This window comes from Tympanuchus pallidicinctus, unplaced genomic scaffold (genome assembly GCF_026119805.1).
Source record: "Tympanuchus pallidicinctus isolate F22 unplaced genomic scaffold, pur_lepc_1.0 scaffold3, whole genome shotgun sequence".
NCBI classification, from domain to species: Eukaryota; Metazoa; Chordata; class Aves; order Galliformes; family Phasianidae; genus Tympanuchus; species Tympanuchus pallidicinctus.
Window position 1 is genome coordinate 86951714 of NW_026294747.1, and position 23790 is coordinate 86975503.

Genomic DNA, 23790 nt, shown 5'->3' on the forward strand with positions numbered 1-23790 from the left:
GAGCTTGTATTGCGTTATGAAAAAGTGAAGTTAGGCTAAAATGCTGTTCAGAGCTTCTTACTTTCTTAATCTGTCTTTCTAAGGGCTAGTAGAGTTGCTGCTTCTTGTGTTTCTAGTTGTGGAAACAAAGATAGAAAAGTCTTTAAGAGAAAAGCAAGGGATAGTGATGATGCATTAGCAGATTATTTGCTTATAACATGTACTTATGTCATTTTAGAAGGACTTACCAAAGTACATGTTATTGGAAAATATGAACAAAATCCTGGCTTACATTTGTCTTTTCTGTCTTATTTTGTTAGACTTCTGTTTGTCTTTACCTCTTAGTATGGTTGCAACTTGATATTTCAGTTTTCTTTGTTCAGAGCCAAAACAGTACCTGTTAGAATGTCTGAGTGTATTTTACATTCTCTGAAAAATGACTGAAAACTTCATTTCCCCTTTTACTTCTCCCATCCAGTTTAATGATATGTCATATTTTTCCTCATACAAATCTTTTTATATATGACAGTGAGTCATATTTTTGTGCCCTTTGTACAGTAGTGAGAGCAGTTACTTGTTTATTTAGTTTATCTCTCACTTCTTCCATCCTGCACCTGTGCTGCTTCTGCTTTCATAATCTGTGGTCACAAGATGAGGAACAAGTGGTGAAAACTGGAGAACAAGTATTTCCAAGAACATAGTAGTTGTAAAAGCTTTGTGGAAGCTTCTTCCTTCTTCCCTGGCAGTAGTGAGTTTTATTCTAAGTCTTCATGTTAGTGGATTTAATAGAGATCCTGTCTGCAATGAAGATGACCAGCATTACCGCCTCACTCCATTGATATACGTGTGACAGCTTCCTCAGAGAGCTGCATTGTCAGAAGAAGGGGACAAAGTACGAATTTTCTGTGTGTTAACCTCTTCCTCCTCCCACTTTCTTCTGCTTCTGATCTATGGATAAGGGCATAAAGGAGAGTGGCAATAATATCTTGAGAAGTAAGAAGAAGAAAAGTTTTTCAAGCTGTAGTAAATTCTGTGATTCAGGCATTTTTCTGTATATCAGAATTGCGGAATTCGTATTTTCCACTTTTGAGAATGTTTGGTGGTAAGTCATGCGATATATAGTGAGGTAGATGATGGCAGAAATACACTGCTGGCTACTTATTTCCTAGAAACAAAGTCTTTATTAATATCTAAAGGAACATTATAATGTAAGCTGCCTGTATTACTTGCTCCTCTCCTGTTGTGGAGACATAAAAATGAGAAGTCTTGTCATGGTTTGGCCATGCATTTTTCTTGGATTCAGCAGTGGTAGACTTGTTTCTTTTTGCTTTTTTGGGCTAAGCTTTTTTTGTTTGTTTTGTTTTGTTTTTTAAAAAAAAAAACACATTTAAATTATCTCATGTTTTTCCTTTAGGTCTTCAACAAGCTTATCAGGAGATACAAATATCTGGAGAAAGCATTTGAAGATGAAATCAAAAAGGTAATGTTGGTGACAGGTTTTTTTTTTTTTTTTTTTTGAGTTACTGTTTGTGTTTTGTTTTGGTTTTTTTACTCTAATATAATTGTGTATGTAAGTTCTGCTCTGTTGTGTATTTTATTTAGCTCTGCTGGAAAAGAGAGTGGAATCTACAGTTGGCAGGGGTGGCAGCTTTAATCTGCAACTTTAGCTTCGTGGGAATGCTGCTGGTGGTGCTTGATCTAGGGTAGTTTTGAATTAATGCTTCCTTTGGTTGCTTTGACTAAATTTACTTTATTCTAGGCTTTTCTATGCAGGATTTGGGTATAGTTCTTAATAAGAGTAAGTATTACTATCCTGCTAATAGGTAATGTGTCTATATTGGTTGTTTTTTTCCCCCTATAGAATAAATGCAGATGTGCTGTGCAAAATGGCACTTGATGTATGAGTATTGAATTGCTTCTATGTTACGGAATGTGTCCTAACCACTAGTTTCAGTATTTGAGGCCACAGATATGTACAAGAGAAGTCATCACTGCACTGGTAGAGTTCTTGGGATTTGCCTGTTATGGTCGAGTGGATGTAGTGGGTGTAGATTCTGTGTTGTATTGAATTGTAAGGAAACAGGAGAAACATATGTAGAAATATATTTCTTTTTTCAAATGTATCTAGAGTGCTTTAAATTCTTGGTAACAGAGGTAAATTCTTTCTTTATTCTATTTTTAATTTGGCCTGAGTAAATGATAAACTGTGCTGTGTTGTAAGTTAACGAGCCCACTGGTATTGCCAGAACCTGTCTTGTGAGTGAAATGCCCTGTTAAAAATATATTTTTCTACAATCTGAACATCAGTAGGATCGCTGCAGGGGTCAAATGAGGATAAGTCTGGAGTGTGATGCCTCACCACCACCTCCTGTGGCTGAATGAATTTGGCTGTTATTTATACATTCTTGCTCATGCAGGAAATTATTTTTGCACTTGTGACCAGCATGCCTTTTAACTGATTCTGGTTACTCAATACATCATTCTGAAGACCTAAATTTACCTCCATTCCCACACAAATCTGATGTTCTTGTTCTTAATTACTATAATCATTGACATGAGAAACGCTGACTCACAGCATTCAAGTTTCAGAGTGTTCTGCATATTAAACAAATGTCATGTCAATTCCGGCCGCCTCCTCGCTCTCCTGTAACCAGATTTTTGAATCCTTTGAGTTGCTGAGAATTCACTTTGCACAATACTGACAAGAGGAAACCATGCTCAATATATAATAATTCACCTCTTCAACCAAGGAATAAATGTCAATAATCTAAAGATTAACTGTATGCTAGTTTTAAGGCAAAGCAGTAATTTGAGGTACAATTTGGCTGGAGTCCTGAAATCTGATGTAAAGCTGATGGAAGGATCCTGGCCCTGACAGTGTGGGGCTCAGAGAGGGCTTGTTCAGCTTACAGGCTGCAAACTTCAGTGTTATATATGCACTTTGTATGTGATTTTGAGCATCAGATTACATCTTGTGCAGTAGACCACATGAGTGGGTTTGCACACTGGCCCTATTATAATGGGCTGAATTTTCCTGCCTGTCCCTCAGTTGCCATCCTTAGCTCTGTGCTCTTGTGCAAATCTCAGCTTGGCTTCTGAGCTCTTCGACTTTGGACACGGTGCTGTTTAGCTGCCGTTGCTGAGGATGGAGGGGGGAAGTGTCCCTTAATACTCCATGTTGCAGAATTAAAAACTGGGAAGGTTATAGAGTAGTTTTGGGCTTATGTAATACCCCTTCACTGTCACTGACTTAAAACTCATAGATGTTATTTGTAGCTGCTTTCTTATCTTCTTCCTCCCTCTGTTTTTGTGAACCCATACTTAAAGTGTCCATCTCCTGATGATGGTACTGGATTTTTACCTGGTTAGCGCTTTAATCAACATATGCACTAATGTGCATGAGTAGCTGCCCATAAAGAGGGTTATATGCTCATAGATGTAGATGTATTAATACTTCTGGAAGGGATTTCTACACCTTCAGAAGCTACTGCACCTTCACAGCTCTTAGAAAAGCGAAAGTGACTACTGGATGCTGTTCCCATGGTCACTGTCCCAGCAATGACTTGTTTTTTCTGGCAGATTCATTAGGCAGGTAGAGCACTTGGGGGGAAATGAGCTCTTCTCACAGAAAAAGTTGTGCTCAAAACAAGGCCATACCAGCAGTTTCAGTCTGAAGCAGGTGGTATCAGTGGGACTTCTTTTAGGAGGGATTGTCTTAGATGGCAGTATTTACTATATATCCTGTAGTTCATAATTTTATCTTTAGAGCAGCATTATTTCCCAGTACTTTTTGTGCCTGCTTCTAGCTTTCAGGTTTTTTTTTTCTGAATTCTCTTCCCTCACAACTGTTTATTGTTCCTTCTTCTAATGACATAAGCAAACTGTATATCCAAATGTTTATATCGTAATTACTTTATTATTGAAATTAAACATCACCTCCTTCTGTTGAAATTGCTTATGCTGCTGTTTATTCATGTAGCCATCTTAACTTCATGTGATTTCTGTCCAGTCTCTGTTCCTGCTTAGACCTCTGACAGTGTTTTACTGTAACTTAAGTAAAATTGTCAGTTCCAAATTTCTGTTCAGATGAGTAGATGAAGTCTGCAGTATTATTAGCTGTCTATTTAGGCATTTTCAAGAAGCATTCGGTGTAGTTCTTGCTTTTATGAAAATTGTGGTAAAGGTACAGGTAAGTATTTTTTGGTCTTAGTGCTGGCAAATACGTAGGCTGCTCTGAAAGTAACGCCTCCTGTTTATTTCCATGATAACTACAACAGATCCAAAGAGCACAGTTACACTGCTTGATGGAACAAATTCCTGGTTACAAAATGCTCTTTTCAACACAGGCAGCACCATTTGCAATAGCGATGAACAAGACCTTGAATGCCATGCTCCTATGAATCTGCACTAGTGAAGGTGACCTGTTCTAGTGCTTCACCACCTGCTGCCTTGCTACTCTGTCATCCACTGGTTGCTCTCCAAAAAGTGTTCAGCAGGCAGCAATGAATGTCACTGGGTGCAATTGTGCTCACATGGAGGATTTCAATTCCACACCTTTGCTTCATACATGCTTCCATGGCAGGTGCCATTCTGTCAGACTGTTCCTCTGCTGCCATCTGTCACGCAGCAAGAAAATGCAATGGGGTATTGGCAGGAAGGCTGAACCTCTACTGCCATACCACCAACATCAGCCTCTGATATTGTAGGCCAACATAATAAAATAGGAGGCATTACTCTTGCAGCAGCCCTTGTACTATTTGAGTCACATTGGGATATCCAAAGAACTGGGAGAGATGAGCTTCATTCTTTGTGTTCCTGTTTTCCTAATGAAAATAAGCATGAATTGATTTGGAAAAGGAAGATAACATTTTGACACCAAATGTGGAGTAAATATAGAGGCTTCTAGCCAGCAAAAAGTCAATCATCAGGTATGTACTATGATGTTAGATGCCTTCCCATTGCTGACAGTTGCTGTCAAGGCTGTCTACAGCTGCAACAAACTGTCAAACACAAAAGCAACAGACCACTTCAGATAATGATAATATAAAAAGCTATCTTGTTTGCTGTGTCTAGAATTCCTTAATTTTCACTAATAAGATTTTAATATTGCAAGAGAAGAGTAGGAACGCCATTTTTTTGTTATATGTGTACCTTTACTTGTGTGCTTGTGTGTAATTTTTATGCTTAGAATTTGTGACTAATAGACTTCTCTGTAAAAGAAAAAACAACACAGCAGCATAGTAGGTCTAGTCTTGTGCTTATTAGGTATTCTAAACTCCCACTAAAATAGGCAGGAGTTCTTATAACTATACTAGAAATTATAGAACTGTGGGCCAGAATTGCGCATTTCATGCTTAGAATCAGTGTAACAAAAGCAGTAATACCAGGGAATATAATGTGTAATAGCAGGGAAGTATCAGCCTGGAACATCTTGTGGGTGGCTTGCTACTGTTCTGAGGTAACTTGAATGCTCTGTGACTTTCCTGCACAGGTTTTAATAGTGATGGTACAAGAAGAGCTCTTAATCAGTAGTGAAAAACTGTAACAACTGCATTGAGTTAAGTGTTCTATTTTTTTGAGATGATTTCTGAGGGGGTCAGTTAAAGGCTTTGATTTATCTCATAACTCAGTTTTCCCCTGAATTACTTGAGAGTATGGAATAATATCCTTGAACAGCAGAAAATGGCATGTATTAGTTTAGTAGAGCTGCTTTTCAAAAATAGTAAAACAAATTACGTTGCTAGCACCAACAGTACTTAAAGCATTGAGGGACCTATGGAAGGCCTTGTTCCTGCTCAGAAGATATTGCCACTGGGTAGAGTTCAAAGAACATCATAATTTAAATTCATTTTAAGAAACTTGCTAGAAGCACATTTCAGTGAAAAGAGAAGTGGAGGCTGTGAATTTGTAAATAAATAAATGTGAATAACTTGTAAATAAATAAATGTGAAATTGTAAATAAATGTAAGATTTCATATCTTCCAGATCATTTGAACAGTTACAGATTTCTCAAAACTGGAGTGGATAAATTGTTCTTCTGTTGGGATATTCTTGTACCTTGTGTGGAGTATCTCACTTTGCAGTTGGATTTACTGGTGCTGCTGCTTTCATAATCTGACATAGATCGGTACAACTCCATTCGTGGTCTGCTTGTTACTGACACTGCCCAATGTAGGTTATGCAGCAGGAATTAATCAGGACCTGATTTGTGGCATTAAAGTAGTTCGTATGACCACTAATCCAAATCCTTATCTGTTGCTTGTATGGGAGCAGAAGGAGTAAGAGTTAAGCGGGCTATACAAAACAGCAAAGTTGTTCTCTCTTCCGTCAGTGTTGTTATCAGTGCTTACAGTAAAGATCAGAAGGTCTAATTAAACATTTTTTTCTCATGAAGTCATCTTTTTGGTACGGTGCTGCTGATTAAAGCTTGTGTAAAGAAAGCTTGAGTTCCTGAGCTTCCAGTCATCTTTTTTTTTTTTTTTTTTTTGGTTAGGTTTATTTTGAATTTCAGTGGAGATCATGTTGATTTTTTTTTTTTCCCATTCAGAGTAGCTCCCTTATTGTACACGGGAGTTGATTTCTACATTTGAAAATACAGCATAACACTTGTTTCTTATCTTTGTATTTAGAAATAACAATTCCATTTGTCTGCATCCCTTCTTTTGGTTGAGTTACAGTTTGTTGAAATAAAATTGCGCTTTAAGATTTTATCTTCTCATATTTCTTCTTTTGGACTGAAACCCTATTGCAATCATTTGGCTGCATCCCACTTAAAAAGCCAACTGACACGTCTGTGACTGAATCATTCAGCCTCGTGTAAGCTATAATTTAAATCTGATGTAAGCACTGCCACATGAGTAAGAGCTTTTCTGTTTTGTTTGCTGATGCAGAGCAGAGTTGTTCATACAACATCGTGTGTCTTTTTAGAACCCACTTCATTAGTTATGTGGATCTTTTAAAATATTGCACTCAAATCTTTACAGTGAATGATGGACTCTTTGGGTATCTTGGAGAAGAGCTGTCATTGTCTGTAGTAACAAACAAGTACAGGGACATATCTGATATTCTGTCTCTTGTATCCATAGATATTACTAATTAATTACAATTAACATGGGAATTGGGTACAATTTTCCCATCAAAATCAGCTCCTGTGCTTTGATTGCATCTTGCCTTCTGGATAAGGAAAAAAGGTGTGGTGACAAATGGAAGTGGCAGAGTAAATTCATCTTCAAGACCAGAAATGTGCTGTGTTCTCTTCTCTGAAGGAAGAAAGTGGAACTTTCTCGTGGTGTTATTTGCATGAGCAATAATGTAGTTCCTTCTGTTCCAAAATCTAATGATGTGAATGGGCAGGCTCCTGTCAGCCTGTTGAAATCAGCAAGCCTGTGTTTCTGAATAGGTCCTTTTAATTTCAGTGAGCATTAAGCCTTTAGCAAGCATTTTTATTTAACCACGTATGTAACGCTTACTTGCTGAAGACAGACCTTGTGTCATCGAGTAAGGCAGCATTCCATGTGCTTGTATCCTTATGGAAAATCTAATTAGTCAGTGGAATGGCACTGTAATGCTTCAGAACAGATGTTGATGTGGTTACTTGAAGTTACACTGGGACTTGTTAAGAAACAAAAAAATTAACTGTGCATGAATATTCATCTCTACCTGTTACTGTTGCCAGTGGCTCAAGTGTGTCTGTTTAATCTTATCTAACCCACAGCTCCTGCTGTTCCTCAAAGCCTTCTCTGAAACAGAACAGACAAAATTGGCAATGCTTTCTGGGATCCTTTTAGCCAATGGGACTCTTCCTGCTACCATTTTAACAAGCCTCTTCACTGACAACATAGTCAAAGAAGGTAATTTTCTAAATGACCTTTTATCTCATAGTAGTTTTAATTGGAGATGTATTCTGTTATGCCATATTTTGTATGTTGGAAGCCTGTTGCTGTTCAATAAAGCAGAAGCACATACGGACAGCAAAGGCCAGTGTACTTTCTGAGATCTAACTAGGGCAGTGAAAAGTAGGATGACAACAAAAAGCAAAACCAACACAAATACAAGAATGAAATTAATGTCGGTTCCTTACATAGGCTACTGCTGGTTTGTTGTTTTTGTTTTTTGTTTTTTTTTTTTTTTTTATAAATGCTGATGTTCTGTGAGTATGAAATGGAACAGAGAGCACATAAAGCCCAAATGGACATTGCAGAAAGGCAGAGTTCAAGCCCTCAGTCATGCTGAGTAATGGTTTCTTGATAGCTTCTCCCATGGACTCATCTTTACTATGTGATGAGTAACAAATCTTCCAATCTTAGGATACTAATGCCTTTTTGCAACAAGTTTTTTTGTTTTTTTGTTTTTTTTTTGGTGTTGAGAGCAAGGGGGATTGGGGACTGGGTGAGTTGTTTCGTTGCAGGCTTTTTTGAATAAGGGGATGGATGGTGTTTCCTTGCTTCAGAAGGTTTCTATATATCTATATTCTTCTACTTTGGAGTCTCTATCAGACAAACGTTTGAAAAATAATAATTCTTGTCAATTCCTGACTGCTTGGAATAATTGCAGATGCACTGACAACGTTGCACAATTTTCATGAAATCTTTTTTGAAAGTTACTTATTAGTTAAATCTAATCTAAAAAAGATTCTAACTTCCAATTCTTGCATGCAGTATGTGTTTGTTTTCTAAATGCTGCAGAAAGAAAAGCCACAGCTGCTGTTTTGCTCTGTCATCGCCCACAGCTTTTGGGAGCAGAATTAAAGTAGGAGAAAAATTCAAGTAAAAGTACTAATCACATCTTAGTGTTATGGGAGTGCCATGTTTTTAGATCAAATTCTGTTTATAGATATGGCAACACAATGCATCTGGAATCTCAAATTTTTAATGCTCAAGTAACTGGTTGTATTTTATACCTAATATTTCATGCAAAAATGCTAGAAAAACTGAACTCATATCGTGAAATGGTATTTTGGGAGAGCTCTAAACATTTGTCAGTATTTAGTTGTCTTTGTCTGTGTATCTAAGTGTACATTCACACTAATGCAAAAGTAAAAAAACACTGGGGATAAACAATAAAATGAATGGATAAAGTTGCTTTCTATCAGTGGGGGATAGATGATGGATTTAAAAAAAAAAAAAAAAAAGCCCTGGAAAAACAGTACAGCCGTTTTAAAGGAAAAGGTAGTGGCAACATGTGAATAGTTAGAAAATGACTTGGAAAAGGACATAAGGCACAGGTATTTGGTGGCAAAGACAGCTCCATTTGGTTTGGTCACCATCCCAGTGGTCTGAGAATGAGTGCTTTTCTGTTAGTGGTGTGCTCTTTTGCAGCTGGTTGGACTCTTCTGCTGTTCCATGCATCCTTTCGTAAGAAAGTAGTATGTGACCTAAAAAGCTGTAGTGTGGATATTACTGACATCTAATAAGTGTTTCAAGCCAAAGTTCAATATGTGTGCTACCAGGCACTGCTTGCTGAGAGGTGCTGCTGTGGGGGCATTTTGTTTGCATTATCTGTCCTCTGATATGAATAGGTTATATTATCACAGCTGTACAAGTACTGTGTAGTACATATAGGCTGTGGATAATGATTTCTAGCTACAAATGCCTTTGTCTTCATCAAGTTTGCCCACAGCTGTAGAATGCAGATGCTCATTTCAGATAGGCTGAATGGTGTTTGCAGGTTAGAATTACAGGTGAACATTATTCTTAGGTTCCCTCTTAGTCAAACAGGCTTTGTCAGTCTTTACTAGTTGCTCATAGCTTTTGCAGTCATGCTCATTTCATTTAGAACCTTCTGCACAATATGTGAATGAGCCAAAGTGGCATTTTCAGCTGTTCTTTAATGCCATCGCACGTCAGAGTTGCATTAGTACTTCTCCAAGGATCGTGCCTCACTACTGAGCTCTTGAAATAAGGTTGGCAAAACTGTCATAACAGTCAAGATCTGTAGTGAATGTTAACGAAGTTAGTGCTGCCTGGGGATTAATCAATTCCATTTTTGTTTGGTGACTCATTTAATCAGTGTATCCTAAGAATAAAAAGAATGGTTATCAGTTAAGTGGGTAAGAGTGACTAAGCTACTTTGCATCAGGAGGAGCTGTGCAGCTCGTAGAATTTCAGGACTTTTTGGAGGCAAAACAAAAAATGATCTGGGCTGCTCTCAGTAGTACTGTAAGTGTTGATGTGAATGTAGTATGGAGGAAGCATAACTGGCCTGCAGGAGACTACATCATTAAGGGAGAACTATGTCTCCAGCTCCCAGCACTGCAGCTCCCTCTCAACTGACTGAGAAGCTGGAGCACAGCTGTGGAGGTGCATGAGAAATGCACATTGAAAAGAAGCAAGAGGTGTAGGGCTGGTGCTTAGCTTAGGTTCCTCTGGCAAAAACAGGTTGTGGAAATGAAGATGTGGTGGTGGGTTTTCTTCTGACTTGATACAGAAAATGTTAAGGTGTGCCTTGAGGAAGGGATTTTTCTTTAAAATAGTATTTGTTACCTGGTCCTACCAGCTATTAAATACTGTGTGGGAAGATGTACAGATACAATCAGCTGCCTTGAAGTTGTGAAGTTGTTTCTTACTCTTGCCTGTCCTTTATTATTACATGCCTTCATTTCCTAGCTGATTTAATACAGAAAATTTTCTGGTTTTTTAGACATCGTTTGTAAGATGCAGAGGTAGAAAAATTAATTGTAGGCAAAGTCTTTCCACAGTTAAATGTGAATAGGTAAAAAAAAAGCTCTTAAGGCAGTGCAACATACTCAGAAAATTAGTATTGCATTAAAGAAAAAGTGCACTTCAGTTCCACATGTTTAGTCCTGTTGTCAGAAGTATATTTTCATTCCATAATGGATTGCTGTAACAATTTCTCATTTGTGTTGAAAGTTGCTGAAACATGTTTTGCACTTCTCAAACAGGGATTGCAGCTTCTTTTGCTGTGAAACTTTTTAAAGCGTGGATGGCAGAGAAAGATGCCAATTCTGTTACCTCTGCTTTAAGAAAAGCCAACCTTGATAAGAGATTGCTAGTAAGTATAATATCTTTTCATTCATCTTTCTCTCCTATTGAGGAAGGGAGGGAAATAAAATGCAGGTGATAGTTTGCAGTGTGCATGTTTACTCCCCTTAGACCACCTTCGCATTTTCAAAGTGTTTTGAATCGCGGCAATGTTGTTATGGCTGTGTTGCACTGAAACACCTTCAGGAGCATTAAATACTGCATATCCACCTTTTGTCTGTTTTTCCTGTAGTTAAATGCCTTCTGAAAGGCTGAGTGTGGGGGGCTTGGGAGTTGTTTCTTTCTAACCACTGCTAACAACACCACCAGAGACTGCATAAAGGTTTTTTCTTTTCTTTTTGTAATGTTTTTTCCACCATTGTAAATAGGAAACAATATGTAAGAAGCTTGTTTAACCAAAAAATGATTCATATATAGCTTTCTAAGGTGACGGTTTGAATAGTATAAAGACAGCAGAATAAGCCAGTCTTGCACAGCAGCAGCCCTCTGGGTAGCATAAATGGTCCTGCAGTGCTGACAGCAGAACTAGTGGAAGCAGCACAGGGAAAGCTTTCCAGCCTTCTGTCTCAAAACCTGCATTCTGGGCTTGTAGCAGCAGCCTGCGGTGTTTAGAGTGTAATATGGAGCAATGTCACGTGCCTTTCCCTGCTAGTGTGTTTCTGAAGATCAGTAGTTTTAATCTTCAAAAAGGTTGCTGTGATAATCCTATCAGACGTGCTGTATCCTGTGTAGCACTGTCTAGAGAATTTCAGCACTATTTCCTGCTTCTATGGCAGTACTGTATGATTAAGAAAGAAACTTTCAAAAGCAAAGCAGCCTCCCACACCCCTTCCTCTCTTCAGTTTGTATCTAATTTTCAGTCTAAATGATAAATAAATTGCAGCGAAGCTGGAAAATGAGCTAAATTACACCATTTATTAGAGAGGAAGGAGAAAAGCTAATTGTCTTATTTCTATTTTGAAATTTACTGAGTAAAGCATTCAGCTGTTGGCTCTCATTACACTGCTGTATTAAAGAACTGTCAAGTGTCAGTTGCTGTTGCCTAGCATAGATGCCTTGAGGAAGTTTCCTCTTAATCTGCTTTTCAGTAAACAAATAGATAGAGGGTCTCTAGTCCCCTGCAGGGGGAGAAAAACAGACTACTGTTCATTCCACAAGAGTTACAATGTAAGCAAATACGTTTGAATCCTTGTCAAGATAGGGGCGTGCCCTAGCAGTTTTTAAGCAACATTTTAATTTTTAAAAGTAGCTGGACTTAACAAATCATACATACGCAGTTTCTTTGAGCCAGAAATGTGTAGATGAGGTAATGTTAACAGTGTACCTAACAGAGATAGTGATGCATTAATGGTAATCATTGCTCAGCAGAATAGCAGTGTTTAGGCTAGCGTGCCTGGGCCTGTTAAGTATTTCTGAGAGTGAACGTGTGTAATCCCTGGGAGGACACAGTAAACGTGCTTAGCATATAATGGCTTTTTCATTATTCATTTGTGCTTCCCAAGACTCACAGAGTTTGGAAAATGCTCAATATCTTAAGCTGATGGCTCTTTGTAAGTAGGTGCCCTTAATGTAGAACAGGTATTGGGTTGTTGTGTTCTGTTGTTTTTTGTTGTTGTTGTTGTTGTTGTTGTTTTTGCATAACTGACCATAATTTCTTTCCTCTGCTATAACGATACAATCATGTGAATGGAGCGTTGACTTTTCTACTGCTGATAGAACAGTAACTGGTGATAGTGTTCACTCTTTGAAATCGTTCCTTCCATTTTGTCAAGAGCCCTCATTCGTGGTTTGTTTAACACAGAGTATTCCTGTCCTTCTAGGAACTATTTCCTGCCAACCGGCAGAATGTGGATCATTTTGCCAAGTATTTCACTGAAGCAGGTCTAAAAGAGCTCTCAGATTTTCTTAGAGTTCAGCAGTCACTGGGGACTCGTAAAGAACTTCAAAAAGAGCTACAAGAACGTCTCTCTCAGGAATGCCCAATTAAGGAGGTAAAGAGTGTTTTACAACTTCTATTCATATAAACATAGTCCAGGATGAAAATACACAGTAAGTAGAGAGGAACAGATGTGGATACCTCAAAGTCTACTTCTATTTTTCTTTATATTATTTTAATTTATTGATAAACTCAGTCAGTGGTTTCAACAGACAAAGGCAAGAAAACACCCTGTGGGTTTACCAATGCAATTAGCTATGTTTTTATGTTTAGTTCTGCTTGATGAGGAAGTAGTTCATGTAACTCTTAACTGTCAGTTTGGGCAGGAAGGAGAAAACTTATACTCCATAGTAATGTTGCTAAACATAGGCATTCTAAGTGCTTCATTTTTATTCTTGTTCTAAATTTGATTCTTGTTATTTCTATACCAATGTGCTGTCTGTAAATGGCTGCAAGTACTTAATAAGGCAGAGTTTCTACTGGTTGACTGGAAATGTTGCTAAACTGTATTTCATGCTTCAGATGGTGCTTTATGTAAAAGAGGAAATGAAAAGAAATGAGCTGCCTGAGCCAGCAGTGATTGGTCTCCTGTGGACCTGTGTAATGAATGCTGTGGAATGGAACAAGAAAGAAGAGCTGGTTGCAGAGCAAGCCCTCAAACATCTAAAGGTGCGTGCATGAATGAAGAGGGGAAAGGCTCACTGAGAAATAACAGAATACATTCTATAGCTGCCAAGTTTTAACTGTTTAGATCCAGGAAATTTGGTCCTCAGGGCTAACTGATACCACACAAGGGAGCGTCATGTCTCTTCTTCAGTCGCAGTAATGCAAAAATGAGGTTGTTCAAATTATGAGTTGCTGTACTCTGTCTCCTAAGTGTAGGGAACCAGGGCAAACTGAGGTGGTTGTAGCTCGAGTGCCTCTGCATTGTGTTCTCAGCGTGCTGAGACTCTTTGCCTAGGGCTTGGTTCTGAACAGTTGCTGAGACTCCGAGCTGCACTGACCTGATTAGTATGCCTACTGGAATTCTTTGCAATGTCTTTGCCGGAAGGAAAGATATTTTGGGAGCATGGTGAAGAGACACCTGTCTTTGCACAAAGCTGGTTAGATCCATGCAGGGCTGCTGAGTTCAGAACCTACAAAATGTGTCTTGCTGGTGTTGATCCTGGGAGCTGGGTAGCTACTTCTAATAAGACAGGAACTGACTTGGGAGTTTCTGCACTGTGTAGTATGGTTATTCTTTAAGTGAGACACTCTGGATAGAAGAACTGAATGCACAGAAAGCCAGATAACAGATTGCAATATCAGTTATTTATTGATATAAAAGCTTGTATTCCCAAGGGACGTGGGTGTGGAACTACAGCAGTGACTGATTACTCTGTATTCATGGTTCTTCAGTCAAATCTGAAAGAATTGCAGTGCAAGAGACTTGAAATCAGAACGAGGGAAGAGAAGATATTCAGCAGATTTAGCCCATTTAAGCTGTTAAGCTATGAGCGAAAGAATGCTCCTTCATATCCAGAACTGCAAATGTTTACCCAAAGACAGAAACAATCAGAGCAATCAGTACCTTTATTTTTATGGCAGCATGGATCTTAAGCTTAACAGAATTCCTCCTCTTTGTACTGATGGATTTCTACATCTGAACCATGTTCCCATGTTGGTTTGGCCCCTGCACTTAATGTCCTTTCATATGAATTTGGTTTTTCAAGAGCAACAGTCATGCTAGAAATGTAGTCACTTGAGATCTTGTGTAGTCTTTAATGGTAAAATTGAATGCCTTGTAGTCTTTTCCATCTACAGTGACTCAAGTAATAGTAGAAAGAATAAGAGTTTGCGGAAGGGAGATATTCTTTTGTTCTTTTGATTTAATGATGGATCTTGAGCTGTAAGAAGGTATCTGTTGATTGCTATCTAGTACTGCAGGGCAAATTACAAATGTCATTGGAATATTTGAATACTGGGAGGAGAAACATTGCTGGCCTTGTATAAATATTGTTAACCCCTAGGCCACTTCTGATTTGGAGAAAAGACGTTCTCATGGATGGAGGAGTTCTCTAGACAGTTTCAGACTACAGACACAATTGTAGTCTCAGCATTGTGACACTGAAGCTGCTGACCCATTGCAACATAACTTAGCCATTTGCCTCAAGGAAAGCTGCATTATCTTCCAATAATAAGGGAATATAATTTTATTTATTTTCACTTTAGTTATTTGGGTGCTACTGAGACTTTCAATTGCACATCTATACCAGTTACTGAGTTAGAAAGGAATGTGAAGCAAGTCAATCAAATGTGGCAATATGAAGAATTCTTCCTTCTAAACTAAAAAATTAGGAGTTTTTTTTAAATACATTTCTTAACAGTTACAGGCAGTTGCAGATCACAGATCTGTGGATGGAATTGGGCTCTGCTGCTGCTACTAAATGGACATAAACTGCAGTATGCATTGCCCTGCCTCCCTACAAGTTGATCAACTAACAGCTGGATGAGTAAAGAGCCAAAAGGGGAAAAGGAAGAGTGTTGCCTAAAGCCTCCAAGAATTTCATCATGTTTTTTCCAAAATATTAAATTGTTTCTGAAAATGAGCATATACCTGCCTGAAATGGAAGAACTGAATCTGTTGTATTAGCTATGTTGTAGTCACATCTGTTGGGAGCCCTAGTATCACAGGTCTGCCCCATTTTATCAAGCCATTGCAAATCCAGCTGAAAAATGCCCAACTTTCCTTCAGAAAACAAAGGACTAATCTGATCAGTGTAAGAACACTTTAAATAGTACTGTTAACATATATTTGGTCAGTGGATCTGAAGATAGGTAATTTATCTTCCCTTCAGTTCTGAAAAATGATTTTCATGTTGCCTTAAACATAACATGCATTTTGTCTTACCTTGTCCTCCTTTCAGCAATATGCCCCCCTGCTTGCTGTCTTCAGCACTCAAGGCCAGTCGGAGTTAATCCTTCTCCAGAAAGTGCAGGAGTACTGTTATGACAACATCCACTTCATGAAAGCCTTTCAGAAGATAGTGGTACTCTTTTATAAAGGTAAAAGTATATATCTGCTGCTATGTACGTTGCATGGACATTGGACCTGGCACTGACTTGACCACATTGAACTAAGTTATTAAGCACATTATGGACAGCATTACAGGCAGGACTGAACTGTTAGAAGCAGTTAGTCAGAAAGAGATCCCTTGAGTATCTCCTTTGTAGGTAGATCTTAATTTTGAACTCATAAGTTATTATCCAGTGGCATAGTTGCTCTTTATGCTGCTCACCTGTGATGTGAAAGGAAATGGTATGCTGTAGGTAACTGCATGCTCAATGATTATGTTGAACTCTGAAATACTGTAGGCTTTCTTAGTTTAAAGGCGCCTGTGGCAGCAGGAGAAGTCAAATCAAGCCTTTCTTTCTCTATTGCATTTTTCTTGCAGTCAAGTAGCATGAGCAGGATCTCAGCGGTGTCTGCAGTCTGAGTGGGCTTTTGTCCTAATAGAAAACCAGGACTATGAAAAAAATTCAATTTCTGGCAGCTGTAAAACTAATAATAAAATATAATAAGGCATAAAAATATTGAAGCTTAGTTTTAAGAAATTTAGGAGGAGTAAAATCCTCTTTGCAGGAAGATCTTTCAGATTTTTTTATTCCCTCTGCCAGAATATAGCTTTCCTTATGCTTTTACTTTTTTCCATTTTCTTCTTGCAGGTGTCATAGCGAGGGATTTATTTCTTTTAATTGTGAAATTGACTTTCTTAGCAACTCTATTCAGATCAGGTTGTCAGAGTCTAATGATCTTGTACTGTGTATAATGGGTGAGTGCTGAACAGTCTGTTCTGACATTCTTGCTATAAATAGTTGAAGGAGAAAAATCAGCAGGAGTAGCAGCCCAGTATTGATCTTAGTTCACTCTGTTGTATCCAGTATGCATTCAAGGCAAACAAGTTCAGACTGTTAAAATAATTTGATGGCTTCAGAAGGTGTAGCAAGTGAATGAGAGGTTTATTTCAATCCTTACGTCAATATCCTGTGGCCTCAGCAATCGAGTACAACTTGCTGCAAGTACTTAATATTGAGCTCTCTTTGGAAAAGAGAATTTACTTTGTGCTTGGCAAATGAGCACTGCAGCAGCTGTGCATTTGAACAGTGAGTGATGGTTGAAACAAATAATTTCGTATAGCACTCCTTTCAGAATTGTCTTGTAAGTTTTTTCAAGGCTGTTTTATCTGCTGATTGGTAGATATACTGTTGCCTACTAGCAATTGCAAGCTTGATGTTACAGCCAATAGCAGTGGGATCTCTCTGAGCCTGGATAGAGTAAGAAAGTCATCAGCTCTATCTGTTTTAGGTCAATTTTAGAATCAAGTAAGCTGTGTCCTTTAGGTCAGGACGTACTTCTGAATTAACCAGGAAAGATTCTGGGAACACTAGTTATCTCATTCTTATTTCTCCCCATTTATCATGCTTTAGCTGCTCGTGATTGGTTTGTTGAGAGCTGTAAGGAAGATATCAGTCAGAAATGGGGACTGAAGCCTGCCTCTGCTTCATTCTGATGCTGGTGATTCTCACCCTTTCCTTCTTCCAGGTCCAACCTACCGACTAGAAACAAGCCATCCGGATCCTTTAGAGACACATGCTTTACCATAGATTCTTTGCTGATGATAGCGTATCTTGTGTTTCATGTTAGCTTTTAGGGGCTTCCTTGACTATTAATAGTTATGTTGGCAGTGAGGGAACAGCAGATGCTTGTGTTGCCCTTCCTGTTCTGCTTCAGCGGTGACTTGTGTAGGATCTGGAGAGGTTTCAGAGTACCTTGTGACTTTTTTCTAGTAACAAATGGAGTCATCTGGAGAATCTGTGGATGGATAGCAGAAGTGCAGCTATTTACCAGCAAGCATGTGGACAGTTTATTGCCTATTTCTCATCACGAGTGAGTGTTTCTTGGGCATAAAGATCATCATCAGTGATGTTAGGCACTAAATGCCACCCATGTTTTGACAAATTTAGTTCTGTAACTATTCTTAAGAGTGCATTCAACATCTTCCATTTCAAACCTTCCAATTTTCCATCATAAAATACGTAGATTGTCGTCTTGAATAGTAGGAATCTTGCACTTAAAAGAGCTGAATATTCAAGTTCCACTTGACAGGCAGGCTTTGGTAGGTTTTTCTTTTTTGAATAAAATTATCTTTAATCTTCATTATTCAAATATCATTTTTTAATGCCAAGTACAAAATTTTCCCGGGGGGGAAAAAAAAAGACCATAACTGTACAGCGGGTGACATTTCTTGTACTGAAAGAGCTCTTGCTTTAAGACTGTCCTGCCAGCTGAGTTATCTGCGGTGGAGTTGAGCTGGAATTTGTGAATTGTGTTGGCAGCTGAAAGCATGCAGCTATATAGTTAAAAACAGAAGTGCATTCACGTTGGGTGATTTAGTCCAAAGTCATGACCTAAACTTTAAGTAACGTTCCACTTTACTTCTGGGCTCTCTTGAGTCTCTGCAACTGTGCCTTTCAAGATGGCTGTGCTTGAAGGCTTTGGCAATGGATGTGGCAGTTGGCTGCATGTGCAGGAGAACAAGTTCTTTGGAGCTGATATCACCTAGGACTGCAGTGAAACTGATGTGCGCATGCCCACAAACCACGGAGTTCAGGTTCAGCTGTTAAAAATCTATCTATATTTGAGTTTAGTAAGAAATAACAAATATAAAATCAGTCCCTTCCACCTTCCATACCCCTCCGTGTTCCTATTGCTTCATAGCAACCTAGAGGTATGATTAATTCACCTTGTTGCTTGATTGTTTAGTTGAGCATCTTAGTGCTGATGGGAGAATACCATCTATTTGAGCACTGGAGGCATGAATGTAGTTCAGGTAATAGTGCTCAATAATGAAAGGAGAGTTGCATTTGCCCTTTTTGTAATTGAAAGCTTTCTCCTCTGTTAGTGTAGGAGGCTCATTGCTATGGAGTTGTAATATACAGGCAAATTCTTCATCCACATGACTGAGATTGTTTTAATCCTCAAGGCACATTGGAAGGTTGTATGCTGCTATTATCAGATTGGGTTTGAGCAGGGGGAAGAGGTAAATTTTCCTCTTCCTCTTTGGCAACATACCCTTAAAGCTCATAGGCTGTAAATCAAGAAAAGGATTTACATAGAGGGATTAAGTTCCAGCTTCACAGGCGTCCTTGTGAAATGCATTCTAAGCTTGCTCAGTGAAAATCTGGCTTTCTTAAATGCCATAATGCTTTTGAGATGCTGTTAAAGATGGCTGGCAAGTATTCGATGCAAAGTAAAAACCTTTCGTAGTTCCTCTGTTTCTTTTAATGTTGAGGAAAACTTCATTGTGGCATGTCGGGATTTCAGAAAGATACAGCTTCGTGTCACTGGTAGAGTTCTCTAAGTGCACTGTTGATGTAGTGAAAAACAACACACAGCTGGTGCAGTCTTGCTTTCCCTGTATTTTCAGCTTACAGTCAATTACAGCAAACTGCAGAAGAGATTTTATTTTGGAGAAGTGTCTGAGAGATGAGGTAACTTAGAGTTCCATGCACTGACTGAAATCCAGATTTTCAGGGAGGTGTTTTGTATTCAGTTATTGTGGGATGTCTTAGGGTAGTTTTGATGAAATTCAAATGTATCCCAGGTTGCTTCCATCTGTTTGTTATTCAACAGCACATGTGCTATTGAATACTACTACTCTCAGTCCAATTCAGTCAGATGCTTTGGTGTTTTGGTGTTATTTATTTCAGTTTCCCACATTATCTTCACTGCAACATCTGTTGTAACCTGTAGGTTACAGAAAAAGTTGGTGGTCAGGGTCCACGTTGAAGCAAATGAATGCCACATTGGTGGGATGATACCAAAGAGTTTGAGGAAGCAGGAAAGTATTCAAAATAAATGTATTGATTTTGCAGAGCAAGGAAGGGTAATTTTCTTCAAAGACAAGAAGAATGGAAATTTTAATGAGATGCAGAAAGCTGTCTTTAGTCTTTTTATAGAATGCAGTTTGATTTTTTTTTTTTTTTGTTCTTTCCCCCCTGCATTATGTAACTGCCAAAATGCCATTGTGGATCCCAGATTTTGTCTCCACAGCCATAAATTACTGAGATATTTGGCTGCTTGGCTGGATCACAGAAGCTTTGTTCTTGAGGCTAGAGGTCTGTTGCTAGACCTAAATTTACATCTGTTGGAAACAATAAGTGTCCTTGCTGTCTGTTAGGATTTCTTTGTTTTGAATTTTATTCAGTCTCACGTTCCCTCATTGACAGTTATGTTGTTGATACTTGACAAAAATGTCAACTGTGCTGTCCATCTGAGCAGTTCCTCAAAATGGGCAGTCTGAATGAATGGTGGTCTGACTCTTTTTGATTAATGCGTTTTATAAAGCTTTAGGTGATAATGATGTCAGAAATCCCTATTAGTTCTCTAAATTTTGCAACCAAGTGGTGTCCATTACTTCAGATTTCTAAAACTGTGCACAATTCTGTGATCCAACAGCAAGAAAAAAGATTGTATTCTTGTGGTGACTTCTAATATGTGCAGGCTGATTTCTGGCATTTCCAATCAACTGTCTTCTGTTGTGCACTTAAAGCAGATGAGCACAGAATTTTCCTTTACGGAAGCATAATATCTGGTACTTGATTTTAAGTCTAACACATTTTGCTGCATTTGGAATCCCTAATGTCCATCAAATACTCCTGTAGTTGAAACCTAATGTAGTTAATGCAAAGCTTGTTCCATTGTGATCATACCAACTTATTTTTGTGCTGCCTTTGGAAAACAAAACCAAACAAAATCAACAAAAAAAAACCAAACCAACAGTCAGTATCGTTCTTTCACTGTCTTCTAAACTCCAAAATAGACATGAAATGACTGTACAAACACTTAATCTCTATTTCAGCTGATGTTCTGAGTGAAGAAGCAATTCTCAAGTGGTATAAAGAAGCACATGTTGCTAAAGGCAAAAGCGTCTTTCTTGACCAGATGAAGAAGTTTGTTGAGTGGCTGCAAAATGCTGAAGAAGGTATGGCTATGCCTAAAGAAATATGGTAGTCTCCTGGCAAATCAAATGTGAGCTTTTTTCCAGATTTTGAGTTGTGTTAGGATATGAAGTATGCAGACTTGGAATGGAAAGCAGCAGACATGTCTCCTCCATGTTGTTTGCAGTCATGCTGAAGCCTAACAACACTTGCTGCCTGTTAATTCAGGTTGTTCTTATAACTCCTTAAATCATCAGCACTGGTTGTCAGTAGATATATTCTTAAAGCTTCTACAGGAAGGAAAGAATATTTAGCCATATCTACGTAACCAAATGACCGTGCAAATGTGGAATGTGCTGATGTGTGTCACTATGGCTAGCACTCTTCTCTATCGATACCAGTCTTGCTGTTATCACTGACTGCACAAACAGAAGTTTGCCCATGCCTCTGCAGTTGAAATTGCTTCTGTCTTAAAGCTCAAGCTAAGATATATGATCTGTGTTTACTGCCTTAAAGCAGTTATTGGGAAGAGTAACTGCTTTCTCTGGTCCATAACTGTTTTTCTTTGTACTGTACAAATAGGCTATCATCTTGCCTTGAAAAGGAAATCTGCATCAGTTGGAATAATCCATCCATGAGTACTAGATGGATTATTAGTGTTCATTTGCATCCCTTTGATGTAGATTCTAGTAGAATCGTAGTGGAATACATAGTAATTGTAAGGGGCAGGTAAGACTAGTAATTCACATATACGTGTAGAAATACAAAAATAGTAGCTGCTTTCATAATTTGGACTACCAGTCTTGGTCAAATTAAGCATTTTTCCCCTTCTGTTTGTGTGTCTTTCTGTTCCTCTTTATTTTTACCTTTTTTTGCCTAGCTTATCTCACAGATGTACTTAATTGCAAAGCTCAGTACTACTAAAAGCAAAGTGTTGTACTTAAAATATGTAGATCATATTTGCTTTGAGAAATCTGATCTGACATATTATGTTTGTGTCTACAGGCCTTTTCCTGTCAGGTGAATGCACAGAAATACAATATGATACAATGATAGGTGACAAAAACAGTGTTCATACTTATAAGTTGCTTTTAATGCTGTATTACATAAGGAATCTGTACAGCAGGAAATCTGTATCTCCTGCTGTAGACTACTAATACGTTGTGTGATGATATTAGCAGAGCAAATAGTTAAAAGAGTAGCAGTACAGTTTACTTGCAGAGATTAAAAGAGTGAGAAAATGATGCTAATTCTTCATTACATTCTGCTCAGATAGTCATTGGCTGTGTCTCAGATGAGTTAGAATTGAAGAATCATGAAATAGGAATCCTGAATTGGAAGGAATGCATGAACATTAACCAATGAAACTCACAGTAACTGATAACTTGTAACAATCAAGAACTACCCTATAGAGTGTAACAGTGTAGAACCTGACTGTCTGAATCTTACTCTTCTTTGACTTATCCTGTGATCTGTTAACTTTCCCTATGAGGTACTAGATGTGATGAAAACTTTCATTTGAATTTTGGAAGGATATTTGGTTATTTTTTTTAATAGAACTGCATCAGTATTCTTGTGCAACCCACATGAAATACCTTTCTTCTCTTCTAGAATCAGAATCTGAAGGGGAGGAGAACTAAGACGGTTCAACAAGCACAGACTCAATCTAGGTTAATGCCAAATGCGCTTGGGAATGCCATAATGTTCAAGCAAAGAGGCTTTACTTCAGTGTCATACAGAAAATTTTAGGCTAGGCTTTCCTTTTGTTTAGAAGAATAAAGGTTTTTAATGGAGCCCTGAGGCATTAGATGCTTTTCTTGGGACTCTACCTCTGGCTCATTGTACTCTAACTTAGGCAAAGACATTCATCAAGGAGCCATATAAGAAAAGTGAAGCAAAATACTTATGGACTCCTTTTTATTAACGGTCTTTTTCAGGTACTATGGTAATGAACACTCCAATTTCTGTTTATAGAACTGTTTGGTCTGTGTTTGTAGCTCAATATTGGCTTGTGTATGTGATTTGACACCACCGCATTTTTTTGAATAAATGGCTTTTATATCTTAGTTCTGTGGTGTCGGTGTGTGTGTTACAAATTCACCAAACTCTTGCAATTCCTCAAGTGAAAATTATGAGTGTTAAGAAATGGTTTTCATACTTATTCACAAAATCAACATCAATAGTTAATTGGCATCGATGGACAGATGAGTGAGATTCCATAGCAATTGCTGATATTGCAATTAATTGCAGCAGTGCAAAGAAACAAATCTCTGCAGTCCTAATTTTGCTTGTAAAAACAAGTTATGCAAATAAGTAGAATAATATGGTGCTCTCAGTACAGACTGCACTCAGGTACTGATGATGGGTAAGTTTTATGAGAAAAAGCACCTGATTTTAGAAGCATTAATTTGAAAATGTGTGTGACTGGAAGACGCTGTAAAATCAGATGTACTTATACCTGTGTGATGTTACAGGTTATGAGATGTTTGACTGAAATATGCAAATGAATGTATAGACTTGTCAAGAGATCCATCCTGCTTTCTTTAATATTCCCTTACGCCTTGATGTGATGTAATTTACAACTCCAGTGCCTGGGACCTGGCTAGGATGTTTACACAAAGCCTGTGCACAGTGTTGTACACACATGCAAGCCTCAAGCCCAGAATTTGAGATCTGACACTGAGGGAATGCTCACCTGATGCTCCATCAGAGCTACTGGAGTTCAAAGATGCGAGCTGAGCAGTAAAGTAGCACAGTCTCCTAGTTTGCACTTTTTTTGTCATACAGCAGTCCACCAGATGGCAGATGCTGCCATTTCACTTTTCACAGGCCAAGTTATTCTGCGTCTTCTGCCTTGCTCCTCCCTCTGCTGTGCCCAGAATGACTGGGGCAGTG

At 38.3% G+C, this 23790-nt stretch overlaps 1 protein-coding gene across 1 annotated transcript in view; it reads left to right on the forward strand.

Moving 5' to 3' along the window:
* BZW2 (basic leucine zipper and W2 domains 2) overlaps window positions 1–22961 on the forward strand; it is a 52196-nt gene extending 29235 nt beyond the window's left edge. Inside the window, exons 5-12 of the mRNA XM_052692207.1 lie at window positions 1394–1459; window positions 7694–7829; window positions 10880–10989; window positions 12800–12970; window positions 13438–13584; window positions 15822–15960; window positions 20817–20939; window positions 22507–22961. Of these exons, the coding sequence (XP_052548167.1) occupies window positions 1394–1459; window positions 7694–7829; window positions 10880–10989; window positions 12800–12970; window positions 13438–13584; window positions 15822–15960; window positions 20817–20939; window positions 22507–22535 (921 nt within the window). The 3' untranslated portion in view covers window positions 22536–22961. The remainder of the gene's footprint in view (window positions 1–1393; window positions 1460–7693; window positions 7830–10879; window positions 10990–12799; window positions 12971–13437; window positions 13585–15821; window positions 15961–20816; window positions 20940–22506) is intronic.
* The last annotated feature ends 829 nt before the right edge of the window (window positions 22962–23790 follow it).